Here is a 22,938-nt window from a genome sequence, read left to right on the forward strand (position 1 = left end):
TGCACATGAGAATGCCCTTCCTGACACTATGCCATAATATAAACTTCAGTAAGTTTAAAGGGACTGATACCATACAAAATGTGTTATCTGACCATAATGGAATAAAATTAGAAATCAATAACAAACTGAAATTTAGGGAATTCAGAAATATGTAGAAATTAAATCACATATGCTAAAATAACCATGGGTCAAAGAAGAACAAGGGAAATTAGGAAACACTCTGAGATAAATGAAATGAAAGACACAATATATGAAAACTTATGGAATGCAACTAAAGCAATGCTCAAAGGAAGATATATAGCTGTAATGTTGACACTGAAGAAGAAGAAATACCTCAAATCAATTACCTAACCTCCTACTTTAAGATACCAGAAAAATAAAAACAAACCAAATTTAAAGGATTAAAGAAGAAATAAATGAAATAAAAAGAGGAAAAACAGTAGAGAAAGATGACAAAGGCACAAGTTGGTTCTTTGAAAAGATCAACATAATTGACAAAACTTTACCTAGATTGACCAAGAGAAAAATCAAGAAAATGAAAATTACTAAAACCAGCAATGAGAGAAGACATTACTACAAACCTTAAAGAAATAAAAAAGATAAGAGAATACTATGAACAGCTGTGTGCCAATAAATGAGTAGTTTAGATGAAAAAATTCTTAGAATACACAAATACCAAAATTGGGTAAAAAAAAAAGTAGAAAATCTGAGTGGACATATGAAAAGTAAATAGATTGAATTAGTAACATCAGAACTACACAGGAAAAAATAAAACAAAAGGCATCATGAATGAATTCTACCAAACATTTTCATAAATATTAATAGCAGTTCTTTTCAAACTCTTCCCAAGAATAGAAAAGGAGCAAGGGGCACCTGGATGGCTAGCTGGTTAAGCATCTTACTCTTGGTTTTGGCTCAGGTCATGATCCTAGGGTCCTGAGATCGAGTCCCATGTAGGGCTCAGAGTTCAACATGGAATCTTCTTGTCCCTCTCCCTCTGCTCCTCCTCTCCCCTGCTTTCTCATAAATAAACAAATAAAATCTTTTCTTAAAAAAGAAAAAAAAGAAGAAGAACAAATACTTCCTGGCTCATTCTTTTTTTAAAAAAGATTTTTTATTTATTTGACAGAGAGAGAAATCACAAGTAGACAGAAGTAGTCAGAGAGGTAGGCAGGGAGAGATGGGGAAGGAGGCTCCCTGCTGAGCAAAGAGCCCAATGCAGGGCTCAATCCCAGGACCCCAACATCATGACCTGAGCCAAAGGCAGAGGCTTAACCCACTGAGCCACCCAGGCACCACTTCCTGGCTCATTCTGAGGGTAATATTACTCTGATATCCAAAACTAAAGACAAGACCAGAAAAGAAAACCACAGACCACTATCTTTTATGAATATAAACACAAAAATACTCAATGGAATACCAGAAAACCAAATTCAGCAATATATAAAAGGAATTATACACCATCACTAAGCTGGTTTAACATCTGAAAATCAATAAATGTAATATATGTTAGGTTGTACAGGTTGCCATAACAAAGTATCACAGACTGGGTGAGTTAAACAACAGAAATTTACTTTCTTGTAATTCTGAAGGCTAGAATTCCAAGATCAATGTATCACCAGTGTTAATATCTTTCGAGGCTTCGAAATGTAATGTAAATGTAATGAAATGAAATGTAAATGGCCATCTCCTCACTGTGACTTCACATGGTCTTCCCTCTGTGTGTGTTGATGAACTAATTTCCTTTTCTTTTTTAAGATTTTTTAAAGATTTATTTATTTTAGAGAGAGAGGGTGTGAGCAGAGGCAGAGGTCTAATTTCCTCTTCTTAAAAGGACATCAGTCATATTGCATTAAGATTCACCTTAATGACCTCATTTTAACTCAATTACTTCTTTTTAAAAAATTTTATTTATTTATCTGACAGAGAGAGACACAGCAAGAGAGGGAACACAAGCAGGAGGAGTGAAAGAGGGAGAAGCAGGCTTCCCACTGAGCAGGGAACCTGATGTGGGGCTTGATCCCAGGAACCTGGGACGGTGACTTGAGCCAAAGGCAGATGTCCAACAACTGAGCCACCCCAGGCAAGCCTACCTCAATTACTTCTTAAAAAATGGCCACAATCGCTTAACTGTGGCAAGAGCCAAGATGCCCTTCAACAGATGAATGGATAAAGAAGATGTGGTCCATATATACTATGGAGTATTATGACTCATCAGAAAGGATGAATACCCAACTTTTATATCAACATGGATGGGACTGGAGGAGACTATGCGAGTGAAATAAGTCAAGCAGAGAGAGTCAGTTATCATATGGTTTCACTTACTTGGGGAGCATAAGGAATAACATGGAGGACATTAGGAGAAGGAAAGGAAAAGTGAATTGGGGGAAAACAGAGGGGGAGATGAACCATGACAGACTGTGGACTCAGAAACAAACTGAGGGTTTGGGAGGGGAGGGAGGTGGGGGGATAGGTGAGCCTGGTGGTTGGTATTAAGGAGGGCACAGATTGCATGGAACACTAGGTGTAGTACATAAACAATGAATCTTGGAACACTGAAAAAATGGAATAAATTTTAAAAATATATATCTCCAAATGTAATTCCAAATATATTCTGAGGTACTTGGGTTCAGACATCAACACATGAATTCTGGGGGGACACAATTCAGCCCATAGTGATATATCAATTGATTAAAATACAAATACCACATGATTATCTCGATATACGCAGAAAAATCATTTGGCAAAATCCAACACCATTTTATAATAAAATCAACCATCAAACTAGGAAGAGAAGGGAATTTCCTTATCCTGATAGGGGCATTCATGAGATAGAGTGGAAAACTGAAGAGGAAGACAATGAAGCCAAAGTTGGTTCTTTGAAAAGATCAAGAAAACTGACAAAACCTTAGCTATATTGACAAAGAGAAAAAGCCACAAGACTAAAATTAGTAAAACCAGAAATGAAAGAGGGGTCATTTTCATGGACCTACTGAAAGGTAATATTATAGTTATAGGTGAAAACCAGTGTGCTTTTGCCTAAGGTCAGCGACAAGTCAGGAAAGTTTTCTCTAAGCACTTACTTCTATTCAACATTGTGCTAGAGGCTGTAGCTAGCCCAATTAGGGACGAATACAAAATCAAAGACATTCAGATGGAATGGATAGGAAGATTAAAACTATCTCCATTTAGAGATGACATGTCCTTGTATATTGAAAATCCTAAAGAATCCACTAAAAACTGCAAAACAAATAAATGACATCAGAAAGGTTATAGGATAAAAGATTAATATAAAAAACCCATCAATTATATTTTATACACTAACTGCTGTAAAAATGAACCAATAAAAAATGAAATGAAAAATCTATTAAAAAATGTTTTTAGGGGTGCCTGGGTGGCTCAGTGGGTTAAAGCCTCTGCCTTCGGCTCAGTTCATGATCCCAGGGTCCTGGGATCAAGCCCCACGTCGGGCTCTCTGCTCGGCAGGGAGCCTGCTTCCTCCTCTCTCGCTCTCTGCCTGCCTCTCTGCCTACTTGTGATCTCTATCTGTCAAATAAAAAAAAATGTTTTTATAAAAGGGGGCACCTGGGTGGCTCAGTGGGTTAAAGCCTCTGCCTTTGGCTCAGGTCATGATCTCAGGGTCCTGAGATCCATGTGGGCATCAGCCTCTCTGCTCAGCAGGGAGCCTGCTTCCCTATTTCTGCCTACTTGTGATCTCTGTCTGTGAAATAAATAAATAAAATCTATTTTTAAAAAAAGTTTAAAAAATGAAATGAGAAAACAATTCCATTTACAATAACATCAGAAATTGAAAATATTAAGGAGGGGCACCTGGGTGGCTCAGTGGGTTAAAGCCTCTGCCTTCAGCTCAGGTCATGATCCCAGGGTCCTGGAATTGAACCCCATGTCAGGCTCTCTGCTCAGCAGGGAACCTGCTTCCCTTCCTCTCTCTCTGCCTGACTCTCAGCCTACTTGTGATCTCTGTCAAATAAACAAATAAAATCTTTTAAAAAAGAAAATATTAAGGAATAAATTTAGCAAAAGAAATATAAAATGTGTACTCTGGAAACTCCAAAACATTGTTGAAAGGAGTCAAAGAAGGGGTACCTGAGTGGCTCAGTTGGTTAAGCATCGTCTTCAGCTCAGGTCGTGATCCCAGGGTCCTGGGATCCAAGCCCTTTGGGCTCCCTGCTCTGTAAGAAGTCTGCTATTCCCTCTCCCTCTGCTGCACTCCCTGCTTATTCTCTCTCTGTGTACCAAATAAACAAGTAAAATCTTTAAAAATAAGTAATTAATTAATTAAATTAAAAAGAAGGGGATTAAAGAACATCTAAGTGGGGAAAATCCCATGTTCATGGACCAGAAGACTTTACACTATTAAAATGGAAATACTGTCCAAATGGATCTACAACATACTCCCTATCAAAAGTAAGCTGGTTTCCTTGAAGAAACTGACAAACCGATCCTAAAATTCATATGGAAATGCAGGTCACCCAGAAGAGCCAAGAAAATCTTGAGAAAAAGAACAAAGTTGGAGAACAAATAATTTCTAAAACTTGCCTCAAAAGTATAATAACGAAGAGAGTGTGGTACTGGGATAAGGACAGACATATAAATCAATGGAATAGAAATGGGAATCCAGAAATGAACTCCCACATTTATTGATCAACTGATTTTCTTCTCTTTCTTCTTTTTAAAGATTTCATTTTTAAGTAATTTCTACACCCAACAAGGGGCTCGAACTCACAACCTAGAGATCAAGAGTCTTGTGCCCTACCGACAGGAAGGCATTCCTTGATCAACTGAATTCCAACAATGGTTCCCCAACATTTCAACAGGGAAAGAATAGTTCTTTTCAGTAAACAGTGCCAGGATAACTGGATATCCACTTGCAAAAGTATGAAGGTGGACCACTACCTCACACCATCTACAAAAGTTAACTCAGAGTATATCAAAATGATGCCAGCAAAATAACAGAATAGGAATTCCCAGCCCTTATTCTCCCACAAAAATACAATTAGCAACAATATACAAACCAAAATTCCTTTATGAGGATTCCAGAGTCCAGTTACAAAGCTGGAGTACCCCCAGGTGAACACAAGGCTGAACTAGCTATGCTGAAACAAGTACAAAGAATAAATTTTACTTGGTTCACATCAGCCCTGCACCCACGTTGACCCATCTCAGCACCAAGAAAGAATACTCTGGCTTGCTACTGGCCCTTCCAGAGGAAAGAAAAGAGCACAGCATGTATCCAATGTATCAGCTTCTCAGAAGGCTGCCTTAAAGGACTAATTTCTATATTGCCCCAATCAGAGAACTGATCGAACTGGCATAGTTTGGATGCCTGAAGGCTATGGAGAACAAAAGAAAATACCAAGGGGACAGCTTTCTCCTTCTGGAAGGAGGGAGAAAAGTGAGAATGTGTCCAGACTTTTGGGATTTTGGAAAGCTGCCTAAGAAACTGGTATCTGTTTTACCTGACTTGGGTTGGTGACAGGAAACCAGCATCCTCTGGATGCCTAGTGACCACCGAGAACAAGGGACAACTATTGCTATAGAACCAGAAAACCAAAATGCTGCAGATAGACACTAGAGGGAGCAACAAAGAGCATTTTAAATTAACCCGTCCAAAAAAAAAAAAAAAAAAAAAAAAAAAATCTCCAGTCAAAAGGAGCGCTATAGGAAAGAAACTGGGGGGTTGCTGGAGGGGAGGAGGTGGGGGGATAGGGTAACTGGATGATGGGCCTTAAGGAGGACACGTGATGTAATGAGCACTGGGTATTTTATGCAACTGAGGAATCACTAAATTCTATTCGTGTAATAATGCACTATATGTCAACTAAATTGAATTTAAATTTTATAAAAGATTTTATTTATTTATTTATTTATCAGATAGAGATCACAAGTAGGCAGAGAGGCAGGCAGAGAAGGGGGGGAAAGCAGGCTCCCTGCTGAGCAGAGAGCCCGATGAGGGGGATGTGGGGCTCAATCCCAGGACACTGAGATCATCACCTGAGCCGAAGGCAGAGGCTTAACCCACTGAGCCACACAGGCACCCCTGAATTTAAATTTTAAAAATTTTTTTCAAGGAGCTAAAAGAAAAAATTGTGAAAAGGAATGAAGAAAACCTATGGGACATACAGGACTTATTGGACAACTTTATTTTAAGAAATTTTTTAAAATTTTACTTATTTATTTGACAGAGAGAGAGAGAGAGAGAGAGAACAAGCAGGGAGAAGCAGGGTCTCCGCTGAGCAGAGAGCCTGATATGGGGCTCGATCCCAGGATCCTGGGATCATGAGCTGAGCTGAAGACAGATGCTTAACTGACTGAACCACCCGTGGGCCCTGGAGACACCTTTAAAAGAAATTATCACTGGAATCTCAGAAGAAGAGATAAAGGGGTAGGAAGCTTATTTAAGGAAATAATGAGGGAGAACTTCTCGGACATGGGGAAAGATTTGGAAATTCAAGTTCATGAAGCTAATAGGTCACCCCAAAATGTCACTCCAAAACACTCTTCTCTAAGACAAATTATAATAAAACTATATAAAATCAAAGGCAAAGAGAATTTTAAGAGCAACAAGAGAGAACAATTTCTCTCTTATAAGTGAACCCCCATTAGGCTAACACCAGAAACACTGCAGGCCAGGAGAGAATGGGGTGATGTAATTCAAAGTCCTGAAATAAAAATAAACCACTGACCAAGAAAACATTATGCAGCAAAGTTATCCTTCAGAAATGAAAGTGAGATAAAGACTTTCCCAAATAAGCAAAAGCTTGGGGAGTTCATCACCATTAGACCTGCCTTACAAGAAATGCTGAAAGGAGTTCTTCAAGCTGAAATGAAACAATGATAACTAGTAAATAAAAACATATGAAAACATACCATATGCTGGTAAAAGTAAGTATAGAGTCAGGTTAACAATACCCAATATTGTAATATAGTGGTGTGATAACCACCATACTCAAAGGGTTAAAGAACAAATATATTAATAATAGAAATAGTTATAATTTTGTTAATGGATACACCCTATAAAAAGACATAAATTATGACAATAGAAACATAAAATGGGGAGGAGTAAAAGAGTAGAGTTTTGCATGTGATGAAAGCCAACTTACGGGGGTGGCTGGGTGGCTCAGTTGGTTAAGTGTCTGCCTTCAGCTCAGGTCATGATCTCAGTGTCCTGGGATCGAGCCCCATATCGGGCTCCCAGCTCGACAAGGAATCTGCTTCTCACTCTCCCTCTGCCTCTCACACCACTTATGCTCCCTTTCTCTCAAATAAATAAATAAAATCTTCATAAAAAAGCCAAGTTGTTGTCAGCTTAAAATAGGCTTATGTCTATAAGATGCTTCAATTAAAGTACAGGTAACCATTAAAAAAACTATAGTAGATACAAAATAAAGAAAAGGAAATCAAAGATACATACAAGATAAAGAAAAGGAAATCAATTCGCAAAGGAAGATAGCAAGACAGGGGAAAAAAAGGAACAGAGATACTATAAAACAGCCAGAAAACAATGGACATAGTAAGTCCTTACCTATTATTATTATTTTTTAGAAATTCTTTTTTTTAAAGATTTTATTTATTTATCAGATAGAGATCACAAGTAGGCAGAGAGGCAGGCAGAGAGAGAGGGGGAAGCAGGCTCCCCACTGAGCAGAGAGCCTGATGAGGGGCTTGATCCCAGGACACTGGGATCACGACCTGAGCACCTGAGCCGAAGGCAGAGGCTTTAACCCACTGAGCTACCCAAGCGCCCCTTTACCTATTATTATTTTAAATGAAAATGGATTAAATTCTCCAATCAAAGGCATAGAGCAGCTGAATGGATTAAAAACAAGATCCAACTATATGCCGCCTCCAGCAGTTTCAAGGACACACACAGGTTTAAAATGAAGAGAAGGAAAAAGATATCCCATGCAAATGGAAACAAAAAGAGAGCAGGAATAGCTATACTTGTATCGGATAAAACTGACTTTAAGTAAAAAACTGTAACAGGAGACAAAGATCATCATATGGTGAGAAAGGGGTCAAGTCATCAAGAGGATGTAACAATTTTTATGCATCTACCCAACATCAGAGCACAGAAATATATAAAGCAAATACTAGCATATCTGAAGGGAGTAATAGACAGTACAGGAATAACAGGGGACTTCAAACCCCAGTTTCACCAGTGGATAGATCACCCAGATAATAAATAAGAAAACACTGAACTTTATCTCTAGTTTAGACCAAATGGACCTAGCAGACATGTACAGAACATACCCACCAACTTCAGCAGAATACACATTCTTCTCAAGCGCACATGGAACATTGTCCAGGATATATCATGTGCTAAGTCACAAAATAAGTCTCAGCAAACTTTAAAAGACTCAAATCACACAGAGTAGCTTTCCTGACCACGATCATATGAAACTAGAAGTTGATAACTGGCGGAAAACTAGACAATTCACAAATATGTGGAAATTAAATAACACACTCCTTTAAAAAAAACACACACACACACTCCTAAAAAACTGTGGGCCGAAGATGAAATCAAAGGGAAAAAATATTTTGAAACAAATGAAAATGAAAACACAATGTACCAAAACTTATAGGATGCTGCAAAAGCAGGGCTAAGAGGGAAATTTATAGCAATAAATAACTACATTAAAAGAAATTATTTGGGGGCACCTGGTGATACAGTCAGTTGTATCAGACTCTTGGTTTCCACTCAGGTCATGATCTCAGGGTTGTGAGATGGAGAAGGCTCTGTGCTGAGCGGAGTCTGTTTAAGACTCTTGCTGCCCTTCCCCCCAGCTCTCCTTCTCTTGCTCTAAAATAAATAAATCTTAAAAAAAAAAAAGAAAAGGGGACACCTGGGTAGCTCAGTCAGTTAAGTGTCTGCCTTTCGCTCAGGTTGTGACCCCAAGATTCTGGAATGGACCCCCACATTGGGCAACCTGCCCAGTGGGGAGTCTGTTTCTCCTTCTCCCTTTGTCCCTCCTCCCCTGCTTGTGCATGCTCTCTCTCTTTCTCTCTCAAGTAAATAAATGAAGTATTTTTTTTAAAAGAAGAAAGAAAAAGAAAAACTATGTCACTTATGTGGAACCTAAAAAAAAAACTAAAAGATACAGAGAACACATTGGTGTTTGCCATTTGCAGTGGATGGGAGTAGGCAAATGGGTGAAGTTGGGCAAAAGTACAAACATCTGATTATAAAATAAATAATACACAGAATAGTTACTATTTTTAATAACACTGAATTGCATATTTGAAGGTCACTAAAAGAGTAGATCTGAAAAGTTCTCATTACAAGAAAAAAATTTTATAACAATGTACAGTAATAAGTATTAACTAGACTTATTGTGGTGATCATTTCCCAATATATACAAATGTCAAATAATTACATTGTATATCTGAAATGAATATAATGTTATATGTCAATTATACTTCAATTTTTCAAATAAACTTAAATTAGAAATAAATGTTTACTAATTTAATTATTGGATGATCCATATAAAAATTAACATCTTCCTAAAAAAATTAACATCTTCCTAACTAAACATGGAGGCTGTAAAATCCATAAAAGAAAAATAAACATATTTTAATATAGAAATATGAAAAACATTTTTATCTGGCAAAATATACTATAAACAAATCAATGTAAATTGTATAGGAGGAAAAAATATTTGTGAAATAGGTAGAAGATAACAGTTAATATCTATATTTTACAAAGAACTTTCCCAAACTGAAAAACAACAAAAAAAACTTTTCAAGTTTTTAATGGACCAGTAATTTACTTGACAAATCAAAGAGAACCAAATACAAATGATAATATGCTCAAATTCACTGGTGGTATGTGGAATTAAAATTAAAGTAACAATGAGATATAAAACCACGACTGATTTTAGAGACAAGAAAGGGTGCTCATAACTTGTTGGTGGCAATTAAAAGTACTTGAACAGTACTCTAGCAACACATTCTAAAATTAAAATTATTAATACACTTTGATGTGTCCATTCCACATCTGAAAGTGAATTTCACGGAAATAAAAGCACCAATATTTTAGGAATATGTAAATAATAGTATAGCATGGCTTATGAGGGCTAAAGAACACTTGAAATGCGGGATTCATCAACAGGTAAATAACTGAATATATCAGTGATTCACTCTGCATTATGGGGGACTAGACAGCTATTAAAAATATCAGATTTGTAGGGATTTCCAAAGACATTGGTGACTAAAAAGTATAAAATGCATTCTCTGTCCTAATAAACTTTCTAAAACAAACAACAAAAAAATCTAAGAGACGTACACATGTGTGGAGCAATTAAGTGATTGCAAATAAATATGTGCAAAGAAAATCACAAGCTTCCTTTGTACTGGATACCTGACGGGAATGGTGAGATGACCAGAAAGAAATGAGGAGGGACCAAATCAAAGAAGATTTTTTTTTTAAGAAACAAAAATGAACTGGGGCACCTGGGTGGCTCAGTCAGCTAGGTGTCTGTCTTTGCTCCATCATGATCCCAGGGCCCTGCAATGGAGCCCTGCATGTGGTTCCTTGTTTGGGGGTGGGGAGTGCCTCTCCCTTTCCCTCTGAACTCTCTCTCTCTCTCAAGTAAATAAATAAAGTGTTTTTTTAAATGAACTTTTAAAGGGCATTTTTTGTAATAAAAGGTTATGTGGTCTTTAAATTAAAACACATAGGGGCACCTGGGTGGCTCAGTGGGTTAAGCCTCTGCCTTCAGCTCAGGTCTTGATCTCAGGGTCCTCAGATGGAGACCCGCACAGGCTCTCTGCTCAGCAGGGAGCCTGCTTTCCCCTTTCTCTCTGCCTGCCTCTCTGTCTACTTGTGATCTCACTCTCTGTCAAATAAATAAATAAATAAATAAAATCTTTTAAAAAATAAGTAAAATAAAACATATATGGTATATCAATAAATTTTTAAAATAAAGACATTCGTTTAAAAATTCTAATTAGGGGCGCCCGGGTAACTCAGTTGGTTGGGCGGCTGCCTTAGGCTCGGGTCATGACTCTGGGTTCCTGGGATCAGCCCGCATCTGGCTCCCTGCTCAGCAGGGAGCCTGCTTATCACTCTCCCCCTCTCCCTGCGGCTCTGCTTACTTGTGCTCTCTCGCTAGCCTTCTGTCAAATAAATAAATAAAATATTTTTTAAAAAATTCTAATTAGCCTCATTCAAACAAACCTTTCTGAATGCTCAAGTATTCATAATGTATGGTTTCTTGTAAATGTGCACATAGGAAATAAATACTTACAAACTGCTACTAAGAAAAACCTTACAAATGATTAGCATTACGGGTAATTTATTGTGGCTTTTACTTAACGATTTCAACAAGGCGCTGGGGGCAGGGAGCAGAGAGAGGGAGAGAGAATCTTTAAGCAGGCTCAACGCCTAGAGCTAGCCCCACCTGAGGCTCAATCTCCCGACCCTGAGATCAGGACCTGAGCGGAAATGGAGTCTGAAGCTTAACCAACTGAGCCACCCAGGAGCCCCACTCTGAACAATAACTCAATCCATAATGTCAATAACATTCACTAAATACCATGACGACAAGCAAAATTAAAGAATAATGTTACAACTGAGAATGAAGAACCTTAAACAATAAAGCTGTGAGTTAGGCTAAAAGAGTAAGGCAGTTTTTAATACGAACTCACCTCTTTCAAATGTTCTATGTCTGGTTCTCTTTCACCGGTTCCCTCTGTAGAACTCAGACCAGGCGGAAGACTGGGACTGAAGGCCATGAGGTCGGTCTTGGGCGCGCCCTCCCCAGAGCACACCCGCTGCCGCCTCTGCTGCGAGTACGACCAGCTCCCCACCGCGCTGGAGCACACGAGCGTGGGCTTCCCAGGCCCGCACGCGCCCTCCCTGGGCGGAGCCGAGCACCGCAGCGCCGTGTACAGCAGCAGCGTGAGCACCAGCAGGCTGGACACCGCGCAGATGGCGACGATCAGGTACACGTTGACGTCCACCAGCGCCGTCTCGGCGCCAGCGGCGCCCGCCAACACCCGCGACGACGCCTTTGGCGCCTGGCCGCTCTCCACCAGCGACAGCAGCACGGTGGCCGTGGCCGTCAGCGCCGGCTCGCCGTGGTCCTTGACCAGCACCAGCAGGCGCTGGCGCGGCGGGTCCGCCTCGTCCAGCGGGCGCGTCGTGCTGATCTCGCCCGTGTACAGCGCCACGCGGAACGGGCTGCGCGCGGCCCCCGCCGCCGGCTGCAGCTCGAACGACAGCCACGCGTTGTAGCCGGAATCCGCGTCCACCGCGCGCACCTTCGCCACCACGTGGCCCGCGCCCACCGACCGCGACACCAGCTCGCTCAGCGCGCCGCCCGCGCCGCCCGCGCCAGGCCGCGGCAGCAGCGCGGGCGCGTTGTCGTTCTCGTCCAGCACGAACACCTGCAGCGTCACGTTGCTGCCCAGCGGAGGCACGCCCGCGTCGCGCGCGCTCACTTGGAACTGCAGCAGCTCCAGCTCCTCGTGGTCCAGCGGCTGCAGCGCGTACACCTTGCCGCTCTCCGCGTGCACCGACACGTAGCTCGACAGCGCACGCTCGCCCACGCGCCGCTCCACCAGCGAGTAGGACACCAGCGCGTTCTCCTGCGCGTCCGCGTCCCGCGCCGACACCGTGAAGATGTGGCAGCCGGGCGGGTTGTTCTCCTTCACGAACACCGTGTACTCGGGCTGCGCGAACGCCGGCGCGTTGTCGTTCACGTCCGCCACTTCCACGGACATGCTGGCCGTGGCGGAGAGTGAAGGCGAGCCTCCGTCCCGTGCTGTCACCACCAGCTCATAGTCCGACACGCTCTCGCGATCCAAGGCGCTGTCCAGCACCAGCGAATAGTAGTTCTTGAAGGTGGACACCAGCTTGAAGGGGACACGGGGTGTTAGTGAGCAGGTCACCTGCCCATTGGCACCAGAGTCACGGTCGGACACGCTGATCAGGGCGATGACAGTTCCCACCTGAGCATCCTCTCGCACCGGAAGTGACAGAGAAGTGATGGTAATTTCTGGGGTATTATCATTTATATCTAGTATTTCCACGAAAACAGTACAGTGACCTGCCATTGGAATATTCCCCTTGTCTGTTGCTTCCACCGATATTTCATACAACTTCTTTTCTTCGAAATCTAGTTTACCTCTTGTTCTAATTTCCCCACTGTTGGGGTTTATGATAAATGCATATAGCACCGCAGGCGATACAGGCCTTCTAAATGAGTAGATTATGTCTCCATTCGTACCATCATCAAGATCTGTGGCATTCAGCTTGATCACTAATGTTCCATTAAATGCGTTCTCTAATACTGTCACTTTATAAATATACTGGTCAAATTCTGGGGCATTGTCGTTCACATCCAGAATTGTAATCAGCAACTGAACTGTGCCGGTCAGCTCCGGTTTACCCCCATCAGTGGCTGTCAATACTAAGCTATGCTCCTGAATTTGCTCTCTGTCCAATGATTTCCTCAATACAAGTGACAACGAAGACGTCTGTTCACGATTGTTCTGTGCATCCAAAGCGAAATATTCGTTGGGATCCACTCGGTAGGTCAAGGCCGAGTTTACTCCAATATCTGCATCGGATGCGCCATCTAGTGGGAACCGAGTTTCTGGGGGTCTAGATTCTGCAATGATTATTCTTTTCTTACTTTCAGGGAACACAGGCGGATTGTCATTAATATCCTTCACCTCCACCTCCACATGGAAAACCTGCAACGGCTTGTTCACAATCACCTCCAGGTGGATGCTGCACTCCAGACTCCGCCGGCACAGCTCCTCCCGGTCAATCCGAGAATTCACAAACAAAATGCCATTCTGCAGATTTACCTCCAGAAGGTCCCCGTGGCCTTTGGACACCACCCGGAACAGGCGTGGCACCAGCTCCGCCAGCTCCAGTCCCAAATCCTGGGCGATGCGGCCCACGAAGGTGCCGTGTTTGGCCTCCTCCAGGACTGAGTAGTGAACCTGGCCGCTCCCAGTCTTCCAGGCTGCGAGGAGCAGAAGCGACAGCAGCAGACTCGGGGTTCCTGGGCCTCCTCGCCAGAACAGCATGGTACACTCAAAAGGATTCAAAGGTAATCTAAAGTATAAGTTATACCTTACTGCAAACTGACTCTCGCGGGCTTCTGAGGGGAGGATTCAACAGAGGTTTTCCACTATCTGCCAAATTTTCTGCAGGAAGGAGGAAGCGGAGGCACGTTCTTCTCGGAAATGTTCTCAGTGAAGAGCGACACCATGTGCATGAAGGTGTAACTGTAGAAATGATTAAATCTTCACATTTTCCATTGATGCAGAGGGTTTTGTTTTGTTTTGTTTTCATTTCGTGAGGTTTTTCACTGCAAATACGTAACTGAAGATGAAATGTCTTTCTTTCCAGAAACAGTAAGTCGCTATATTCTGCCTTGTATAGGATGCTAGTTGAGAATTGTTTGAATTCCACTTTTCCACAAATATATTTTGCAAGTGTAAAACTTTCATGCAGAATTTTTTTAAAGACTTTATCTTTAAGTAATCTCTATACCCAATGTGGGGCTTGAACTCACAACCCTGAGATCAAGAGTCACATGCTCTGCTGAATGAGCCAGCCAGGATCTCCCATGCAGAATTTTGAAAGAGGAATATTCGATATTCTCTTTTGGAAACCAGTCTCCAGTTCTGCCTAACTTTGGTGGTTTCAATTCAGAATGTCTTTTTCCTGTAATATTTATTTAGAACTGTTCACACAATGGCCATTAAGTCCAAATGGAAATATAATCAATTATAAGAATAAAACGGATGATTGTGGAAAATATTAAGTGATATACCAGCTGTGTAAATAAACCATATGTATAAAATTCCCCCAATTGTGAAATGTGGATAAAATATTTGTATTTAAATGAAGTGTCCTATCAATGTGTATGAGTTTGTATGTGAGCATGTGCATAAACACAATAATTTAGATCATTAAGATATAACAACACTTTCAAATTTTCTTTGCATAAAAGATGCCAAGAACTAGCATCCTACGAATCTGATGGAATTTGAATTAATGCCAATAGGTTAAGCTTCACTCTTCTCCTCCCCGTCCCTGGGAAAAACTTTACTATCATTTCAATTGACTCTGATTTTCCAAACATCAACAGGTAGGCAAAGATGTTAACACATCTTTAGCAAAAAAGAAAGGAAGGGAATATTACTTCTACCTATTGCTACAACTATCTTTACCAAGCCACAAAGTTCCAGGCAAAATAGAGTACAGCTACAATAATTATCTTGCTTGTCCTGTGCACAATTCTCTATGAAACAATAGATGGCTAGTTTAGTTCATTTCTGTGTCTTTGCTCATCTCTGAAAATCTGAGTAGAGTCTCTGATATTCTCGTACCTCCATCCTTCTCTCCTGTTAAATTACTTTCATTAACATGACTTTACTCCTATCACCGAACAGTCCCTGGATTATTTGTAGTTGTTCTTGTCTATCAAGTTCTACCTTGTTTTCCTTTCCACTCCACCTAACCTAGACTTCAGAGTCAACTATGTGAAATTTGTCAGATACCCCGAAAGCACTCACCTACTTCTATTACTCCTCTAACATTTTCTTTAGCTTCCAACACACAGTCTAACCATTTTCTCCCTCTTACTTAGCTTCTCCATTTAGGGATGTTACTTCTCCATGATCACGATATTCTCTGCAAGTTTACTCTCACATTTGATTTGGGCTTGCAAATGAATTCCTAATTAACTCTTTCCTCCTGCATACAGAGATTCTTCCATATTTCCTTCTCAAATTCCCAAACTCATTCCTGCCATGTCGTTCTCAGATAACTTACACAGAGAGATAAGTAATCACATATGAATTCAATGTCTCTTTTTTTGTATCAACATTTTTCTTTCTCTACTAAGGAAAAATGATCCCTACTTTTAAAGTCAACCTTATGCTCTTAAAATATTATTCTCTCTTCTATCCTCTTCCATATTTTTCGTCTTTTCTTATGTTTTCTTTTTAAGTAGGCTCCACGCCAGAACTCACGACCCTAAGATCAAGACTCTGAGATCAAGACCCAAACTGAGATCCAGTCAGACGCTTAACTGACTGAGCCATCCAGATGCCCCCATATTTTTCATCTCCATCTGCATACTTTTTTAAAAGATTTTATTTATTTGACAGAGAGAGCACGAGCAGGAAGAGAGGCTGATGGAGAAGGAGAAGCAGGCATCCAGCGGAGCAGGGAGCCCAACAATGACAATGACAACAACCGCAAAAGTTGATCCCAAGACCCTGGGATCATGACCTGAGCGAAGGGAGCAGCTTAAGGACTGAGCCACCCAGGTGCCCCTCATTTTCATCTTCATTATTTCTTCCTTTCCCCTTTTTTAAATCTTCATTCTTAATCTACCTGTCACATCTTCAGTATCTTTTTTTACTTGCTTCTTTTCCTCACACTACAAAACCACTCATGTGTCCATATGTATGTATATACACACATATATATTTTACATATACACATGCCCATACATATGAACACACATTATACACACACATTTAAATTTGCTACTTCTTGTGGGAAAAGCAAGTTCTGTTTAACCCTTCTCTCTACCTTAAACTTCTAACACTTACTTGATGTATTGTACTTGGAGTTTCATTTCTGCTGTCTGTTGTACAGCCTACTTATGATTTTAAGCCTATTATAGTGGATTGAATAGTGACTCCCCTAAAAGATATGCTCACGTCTTAATCCCTGGAACCCATGAGTATTACTTTCTGTGGCAAATGACATGATTAAGTTTAGGGTCCTGTATATGTATTCAAAAAATTATTGATTGAAGGAGTTTAGCCTGGATTACCCAGGTGGGCCCTAAGTACTATCACATGTATCCTTATTAAAAAAACATATGGATAAGAAGATATGCAGAAAAGGAGGCAATATGACCAGGGAGATAGAGCTTGGAATGGTGTAGCCACAAGCCAAGAACTGCTGATAGCCATCAGAAGGTGCAAGAGACAAGAGATTTTCCCTTTGAGCTTCAGAGGGTACAGCCCTGGCAACAGTTGGATTTTGGATTTCTGGTCCACCAAAATTGTGAGAGAACAAAATTTTGTTATCTTAAGCCACCCAGGTTTTGGTACTTCGCTATAGCAATCACAAGAATGAGCATACATATTCACTTCAATTCTTTACTTGGACACATTGTTCTCATTTTTTAATCTGTCTTTTCTGATTTTATCCTTTCATAGATTTTTTTCCCATAAGGGACTTACTCCCAAATCTAGATCTATAATCTATCCCCAAGCTCCTGACCTGTATTTCTAATCACAATGGCATTATCTTAGCATCGCAAGAATAACATTTTCTTAAATGTTTCTATTTGCTAGCTGGACAAACATACACAAAGTATTTCTTAAACTGTATTCTACATTTTGGTTAATGGCAATCTCATCCTCCTAGATGACCAAACAAAAAAGTTGGTGTCATCCCGTATTTCTGTCTTTCTCTTATCATTTGTAATGAATCATTTATTATTAGGTTCCTTCTAATATGCTAATGCCTTTTGTACATGTTTCTTTCAATCTATTTTGACTGTCATGATTTGTCTCCATTACTTGATACCTAGAAAATTCTGAAAAATTCCTTACTAGATTTCTTACCTGCAGAATCTCCCCTGTTCCATCCTTCAAGTACACAGTCACTAGAGCAAACTCTGCTCATTTATTCATACTAATCTCTCCATCAGTAAAACTTTCCAGTTAAAAAGTTATCTATCTTTCAAGGCACTCTTTGATAAAACATGGCTAATCTCTGGAACCCACCCCCACTTCTACCCTGCAGGGAATAACCTAGGTGGTTTATTTCAATACTGTATATGTATTTAAAAATTATTGATTGGGGGGGGTGCCTGGGTGGCTCAGTCAGTTAAGCATCTGCCTTTAGCTCAGGTCATGATCTCAGAGTCCTGGGATCAAGCCCCACATCGGGCTCCCTGCTCAGCAGAGAGTCTGCTTCTCCCTCTCCATCTGTGTCTGCCCCTCACTCATGCTTGTTCTTTCTCTTTCTCTCTCTCTCAAATAAATAAATAAATAAAATCTTTTAAAAATTACTGATTGAACATATGTTATATTTCATATTCAAAAACTAAAGATATTTGAGACAGTAGTAGGCAAAGGCAGGAAAGTTTAATTCCTTCACTACTAGCTTGAAGGATTTAAGACTTTAGTCTCTAGTCATAGAAGCCTCTGGATATTTTTGTGGAAAAAAATTACAAGATGTGAAGTAAGCTAAATGCATTTTAGAAGACTCAACTGGGGGGTACCAGGGTGGTTCAGTCAGTTAAGTGTCTGAGTCTTGGTTTCGACTCCAGTCATGGTCTCATGGGTGATGGGATTGAGCACCCTCACAGGCTCTGGGCTCAGCAGAGAATCTGCTTGAGATTCTCTCCCTCTGCCCCTCCCCCCACTTGTGCACATGCACTCTCCCTCTCTCTCTCAAATAAATCTTAAAAAATAAATAAAAGATTTAACTGATAATAGTCTCAGAGCAGTAGTGCACCGTAATGGGTTTGGGATCCTCTGAAACTTGAGTTTGGGCTACTTCTCACTCTCTATTTGTGGCTTAAGCTTCAGGTTCCTCATCAGCAAAGTGACTATGATAAATAATGTACTGGCACCATAAGGCTGGTTTCTTTTTTTAAACGTTTTATTATCAAGTAATCTCTACACCCAAGGTGGGGCTCCAAACTCAAGACCCTGAGATCAAGAGTCGCATACTCCACCCACTGAGCCAGCTAAGTGCCCCAGGACTGATTAGATAACTAGATGAAATGATGCAATTAGAGATCATAGCATAGGCTCTACAAAATAACAGGGGATCAGTAAGTATTACTATACTTTACTGAATTCAAAAGTAGTCATTAATTCTAAGATGCACCGTTACTTATGTGCTACCAAGAAAGAAAAACAGCCAATAAAGTTATTATAAACCATCAATTACAAGATGCATCCTGATTCAGGTGCATATTATAATATATTAAATATGCAATTACTTTATTATATTTTATGTAAAGAAGGATAGTACAGTAAGTAGCCAATATCACTTAAAAGAAAGAAGGCACTCTGTGTGAACAATAACAAAATTATTCCTTAGAATTAACATAATTATTATTGTTATTATAATATCTGAAGGATATTGTGCTGAAATTAAAATGGTATTCAGGAGGATATTTTAGAAGCTTATGTATATAAGGAATGGTAAAAGAATCCAGTTAATGGTATCTGAAAATTATTTGTACTACTCTTGCAAATATTCTCTGATCATGAAATTATAAAATATCATAAAAAATAAACTTGAGTTTTCAAACAGCTATGCAGTTTTTACTCTTATGTACTAATGTTTCTCAAGGTCAATAATACAGGAAAAATGATAGAATTAGGAAGTTTAAAATGTGGTGATCCAAAACCAGTATTTCACCTATGTATCTCACTAATACATGAAACTTAAAGTGAATTTTCAAATGCAAGTTTCAAATGAACATGAAATACACAAAAATTTCAAAATGAGAGAATGATTATACCACGGAAGATGTTCCCTGGTTAAAAGATAACAAGAAGAAAAAAGAGAGGATGTATTTACACTCTAATAAAGAGTTATTAAAGGAAACAAATATACTTAAATTATATTAATGACTTACTTCACTGGAAGGGTTTAAACAATCTTCTCCTGACTGTGGAAGGTTGGGGCTGAAGGCCATGAGGTCGGTCTTGGGCGCGCCCTCCCCAGAGCACACCCGCTGCCGCCTCTGCTGCGAGTACGACCAGCTCCCCACCGCGCTGGAGCACACGAGCGTGGGCTTCCCAGGCCCGCACGCGCCCTCCCTGGGCGGAGCCGAGCACCGCAGCGCCGTGTACAGCAGCAGCGTGAGCACCAGCAGGCTGGACACCGCGCAGATGGCGACGATCAGGTACACGTTGACGTCCACCAGCGCCGTCTCGGCGCCAGCGGCGCCCGCCAACACCCGCGACGACGCCTTTGGCGCCTGGCCGCTCTCCACCAGCGACAGCAGCACGGTGGCCGTGGCCGTCAGCGCCGGCTCGCCGTGGTCCTTGACCAGCACCAGCAGGCGCTGGCGCGGCGGGTCCGCCTCGTCCAGCGGGCGCGTCGTGCTGATCTCGCCCGTGTACAGCGCCACGCGGAACGGGCTGCGCGCGGCCCCCGCCGCCGGCTGCAGCTCGAACGACAGCCACGCGTTGTAGCCGGAATCCGCGTCCACCGCGCGCACCTTCGCCACCACGTGGCCCGCGCCCACCGACCGCGACACCAGCTCGCTCAGCGCGCCGCCCGCGCCGCCCGCGCCAGGCCGCGGCAGCAGCGCGGGCGCGTTGTCGTTCTCGTCCAGCACGAACACCTGCAGCGTCACGTTGCTGCCCAGCGGAGGCACGCCCGCGTCGCGCGCGCTCACTTGGAACTGCAGCAGCTCCAGCTCCTCGTGGTCCAGCGGCTGCAGCGCGTACACCTTGCCGCTCTCCGCGTGCACCGACACGTAGCTCGACAGCGCACGCTCGCCCACGCGCCGCTCCACCAGCGAGTAGGACACCAGCGCGTTCTCCTGCGCGTCCGCGTCCCGCGCCGACACCGTGAAGATGTGGCAGCCGGGCGGGTTGTTCTCCTTCACGAACACCGTGTACTCGGGCTGCGCGAACGCCGGCGCGTTGTCGTTCACGTCCGCCACTTCCACGGACACGCTGGCCGTGGCGGAGAGCGGAGGCGAGCCTGCGTCCCGCGCTGTCACCACCAGCTCATAGTCCGACACGCTCTCGCGATCCAAGGCGCTGTCCAGCACCAGCGAATAGTAGTTCTTGAAGGTGGACACCAGCTTGAAGGGGACACGGGGTGTTAGTGAGCAGGTCACCTGCCCATTGGCACCAGAGTCACGGTCGGACACGCTGATGAGGGCGATGACAGTTCCCACCTGAGCGTCCTCTCGCACCGGGAGCGACAGCGAAGTGATCATTACCTCAGGGGTATTGTCATTCAGATCCAGAACTTCCACTAGGACTGTACAATGACCTGCCATGGAAGGAATCCCTTTATCAATGGCGTTAACTTGAATTTCATACTCATTATTCTCTTCGAAATCCAATTTCCCGTAAATTCTGATTTCACCTGTTTCTGGGTTTATTGAAAACATGCATTTCTCACTCACTGGCAAAATCAGTCTGATTCCATAGGAAATTTCTCTATTCACCCCTTCGTCTGGATCAGAAGCGTTTAGCTGAATCACTCTCGTGCCGTTTGGGACATTTTCAAACAGCACTACTTTATAGCCAGGCTTATCAAACTCTGGAGCGTTATCATTCACATCCAAAATGCTTATTTTAATCTGAACAGATCCTGTTAGCTCGGGCTTACCCCCATCCTGGGAGGTCAGCAATATATTAAGTTCTGGAGTTTCCTCTCTATCCAAAGACTTCCGTAGAACTAGTTCAGGCAATATACTTTTGTCGTTTTTCGTTATTATTTTAAGAGTAAAATACTCATTTAGACCTAACCTATAGGTCAGAAGAGAGTTTACACCAATATCCGCATCGGAAGCGCCCTCTAGAGGAAAATGAGAATCCAACGGGGCAGATTCAGAAATCAGTACCTTTTGCTCCTCTTCTCTGAACACGGGTGGGTTATCGTTAATGTCCTTCACCTCCACCTCCACATGGAAAACCTGTAGCGGCCTGTCCACGATCACCTCCAGGTGGATGCTGCACTCCGCGCTCCGCCCACACAGCTCCTCCCGGTCGATCCGAGAATTCACAAACAAAATGCCGTTCTGCAGATTTACCTCCAGAAGGTCCCGGCGTCCTTTGGACGCCACCCGGAACAGGCGTGGCACCAGCTCCGCCAGCTCCAGCCCTAGGTCTTGCGCGATGCGGCCCACGAAGGTGCCGTGTTTGGCCTCTTCCGGGATCGAGTAGTGGACCTGGCAGCTCCCGGGTTCCCCCGCTGCAAGGAGCAGAAGCGACAGCAGCAGTCGCGGGGCTCCTGGGCCTCCTCTCCAGGAAAACACCATTGTAGTTAACAAGATCTCCGAGGTGGGACAGTTGGTTTTAAGGGATCGCTCACCTGTGAACCTTTGTGAGCAGTCTCCCTTCCTGTAGGTGTAGATATAGTAAAATTTATCCAGCATTCCGGTCAATATGGAGTCGATCCTATTCTGTCAATGGTTGGAATCCGGGCGCGGAGACAAAATTTTTCCTTTTCACCTTCTGAGTGTACAGCGACATCATGTGACTGATTATGTAAGTACAAGACAGATCGTGAGGTTCTTTTTGGTTTAGCCACTTCCCAGGACACATTAAATTTTTTGACCTTTGGATGTTTTCATGGATTTTTTGTAAATGCTTATTTTTTTTAATGTATAAGATATTAGTAACAAAACATAGTCATTCTATTATACTGCAGTTTTTAAAATATTCTGCTTCGAAGTCTATCATAATCATTGAAATACAGAATGTCAGAAGCAACTCTTTGCCTATCATGGAGAATAAAATAAAGAATAATATACATCACCCTTGGCCTTATTTTGCTTACAATTCTCACTTGTAATGACTTTTATCCTTCACAAGCACTTCATTTAGGACTTCAGGAGAAACCCAAGAATTCCTGCACTTAGTAAAAAAAATAAAAATAAAAAAAAAAGGGGGCGCCTGGGTGGCTCAGTGGGTTAAAGCCTCTGCCTTGGGCTCAGGTCATGATCTCAGGGTCCTGGGATGGAGCTCCGCATCCGGCTCTCTGCTCGGCAGGAAGCCTGCTTCTCCCTCTCTCTCTGCCTGCCTCTCTGCCTACTTGTGATCTCTGTCTGTCAAATAAATAAATAAAATCTTTTTTAAAAAAAGAAACTAAAGTATTTCTACTAACTAAATATTTCGTTCATATAAATTATTTTATTCATACTTCCGTTGGAT

General features: G+C 42.1%; 1 protein-coding gene across 8 annotated transcripts in view; it reads right to left on the reverse strand.

The window, feature by feature from the left end:
- Nucleotides 1-22,938, reverse strand: part of LOC308343024 (protocadherin alpha-C2) — a gene marked incomplete at both ends in the record, with an annotated part of 206,533 nt that overhangs the window by 103,992 nt on the left and 79,603 nt on the right. Inside the window, one exon of one of the 8 annotated variants that reach the window (XM_080803826.1) lies at nt 19,674-22,091. The exons of 5 other annotated variants lie outside the window; for them this stretch is intronic. In XM_080803826.1, the coding sequence (XP_080659952.1) occupies nt 19,674-22,043 (2,370 nt within the window). Of the gene's footprint in view, nt 1-11,670; nt 14,065-19,673; nt 22,092-22,938 lie in introns of those variants that run through there. 2 more of the 8 variants (XM_080803819.1, XM_080803823.1) reach the window with 2 other exon arrangements.

The sequence above is a fragment of the Martes martes genome (genome assembly GCF_963455335.1).
Source record: "Martes martes genome assembly, chromosome: 5".
Lineage (NCBI taxonomy): Eukaryota > Metazoa > Chordata > Mammalia > Carnivora > Mustelidae > Martes > Martes martes.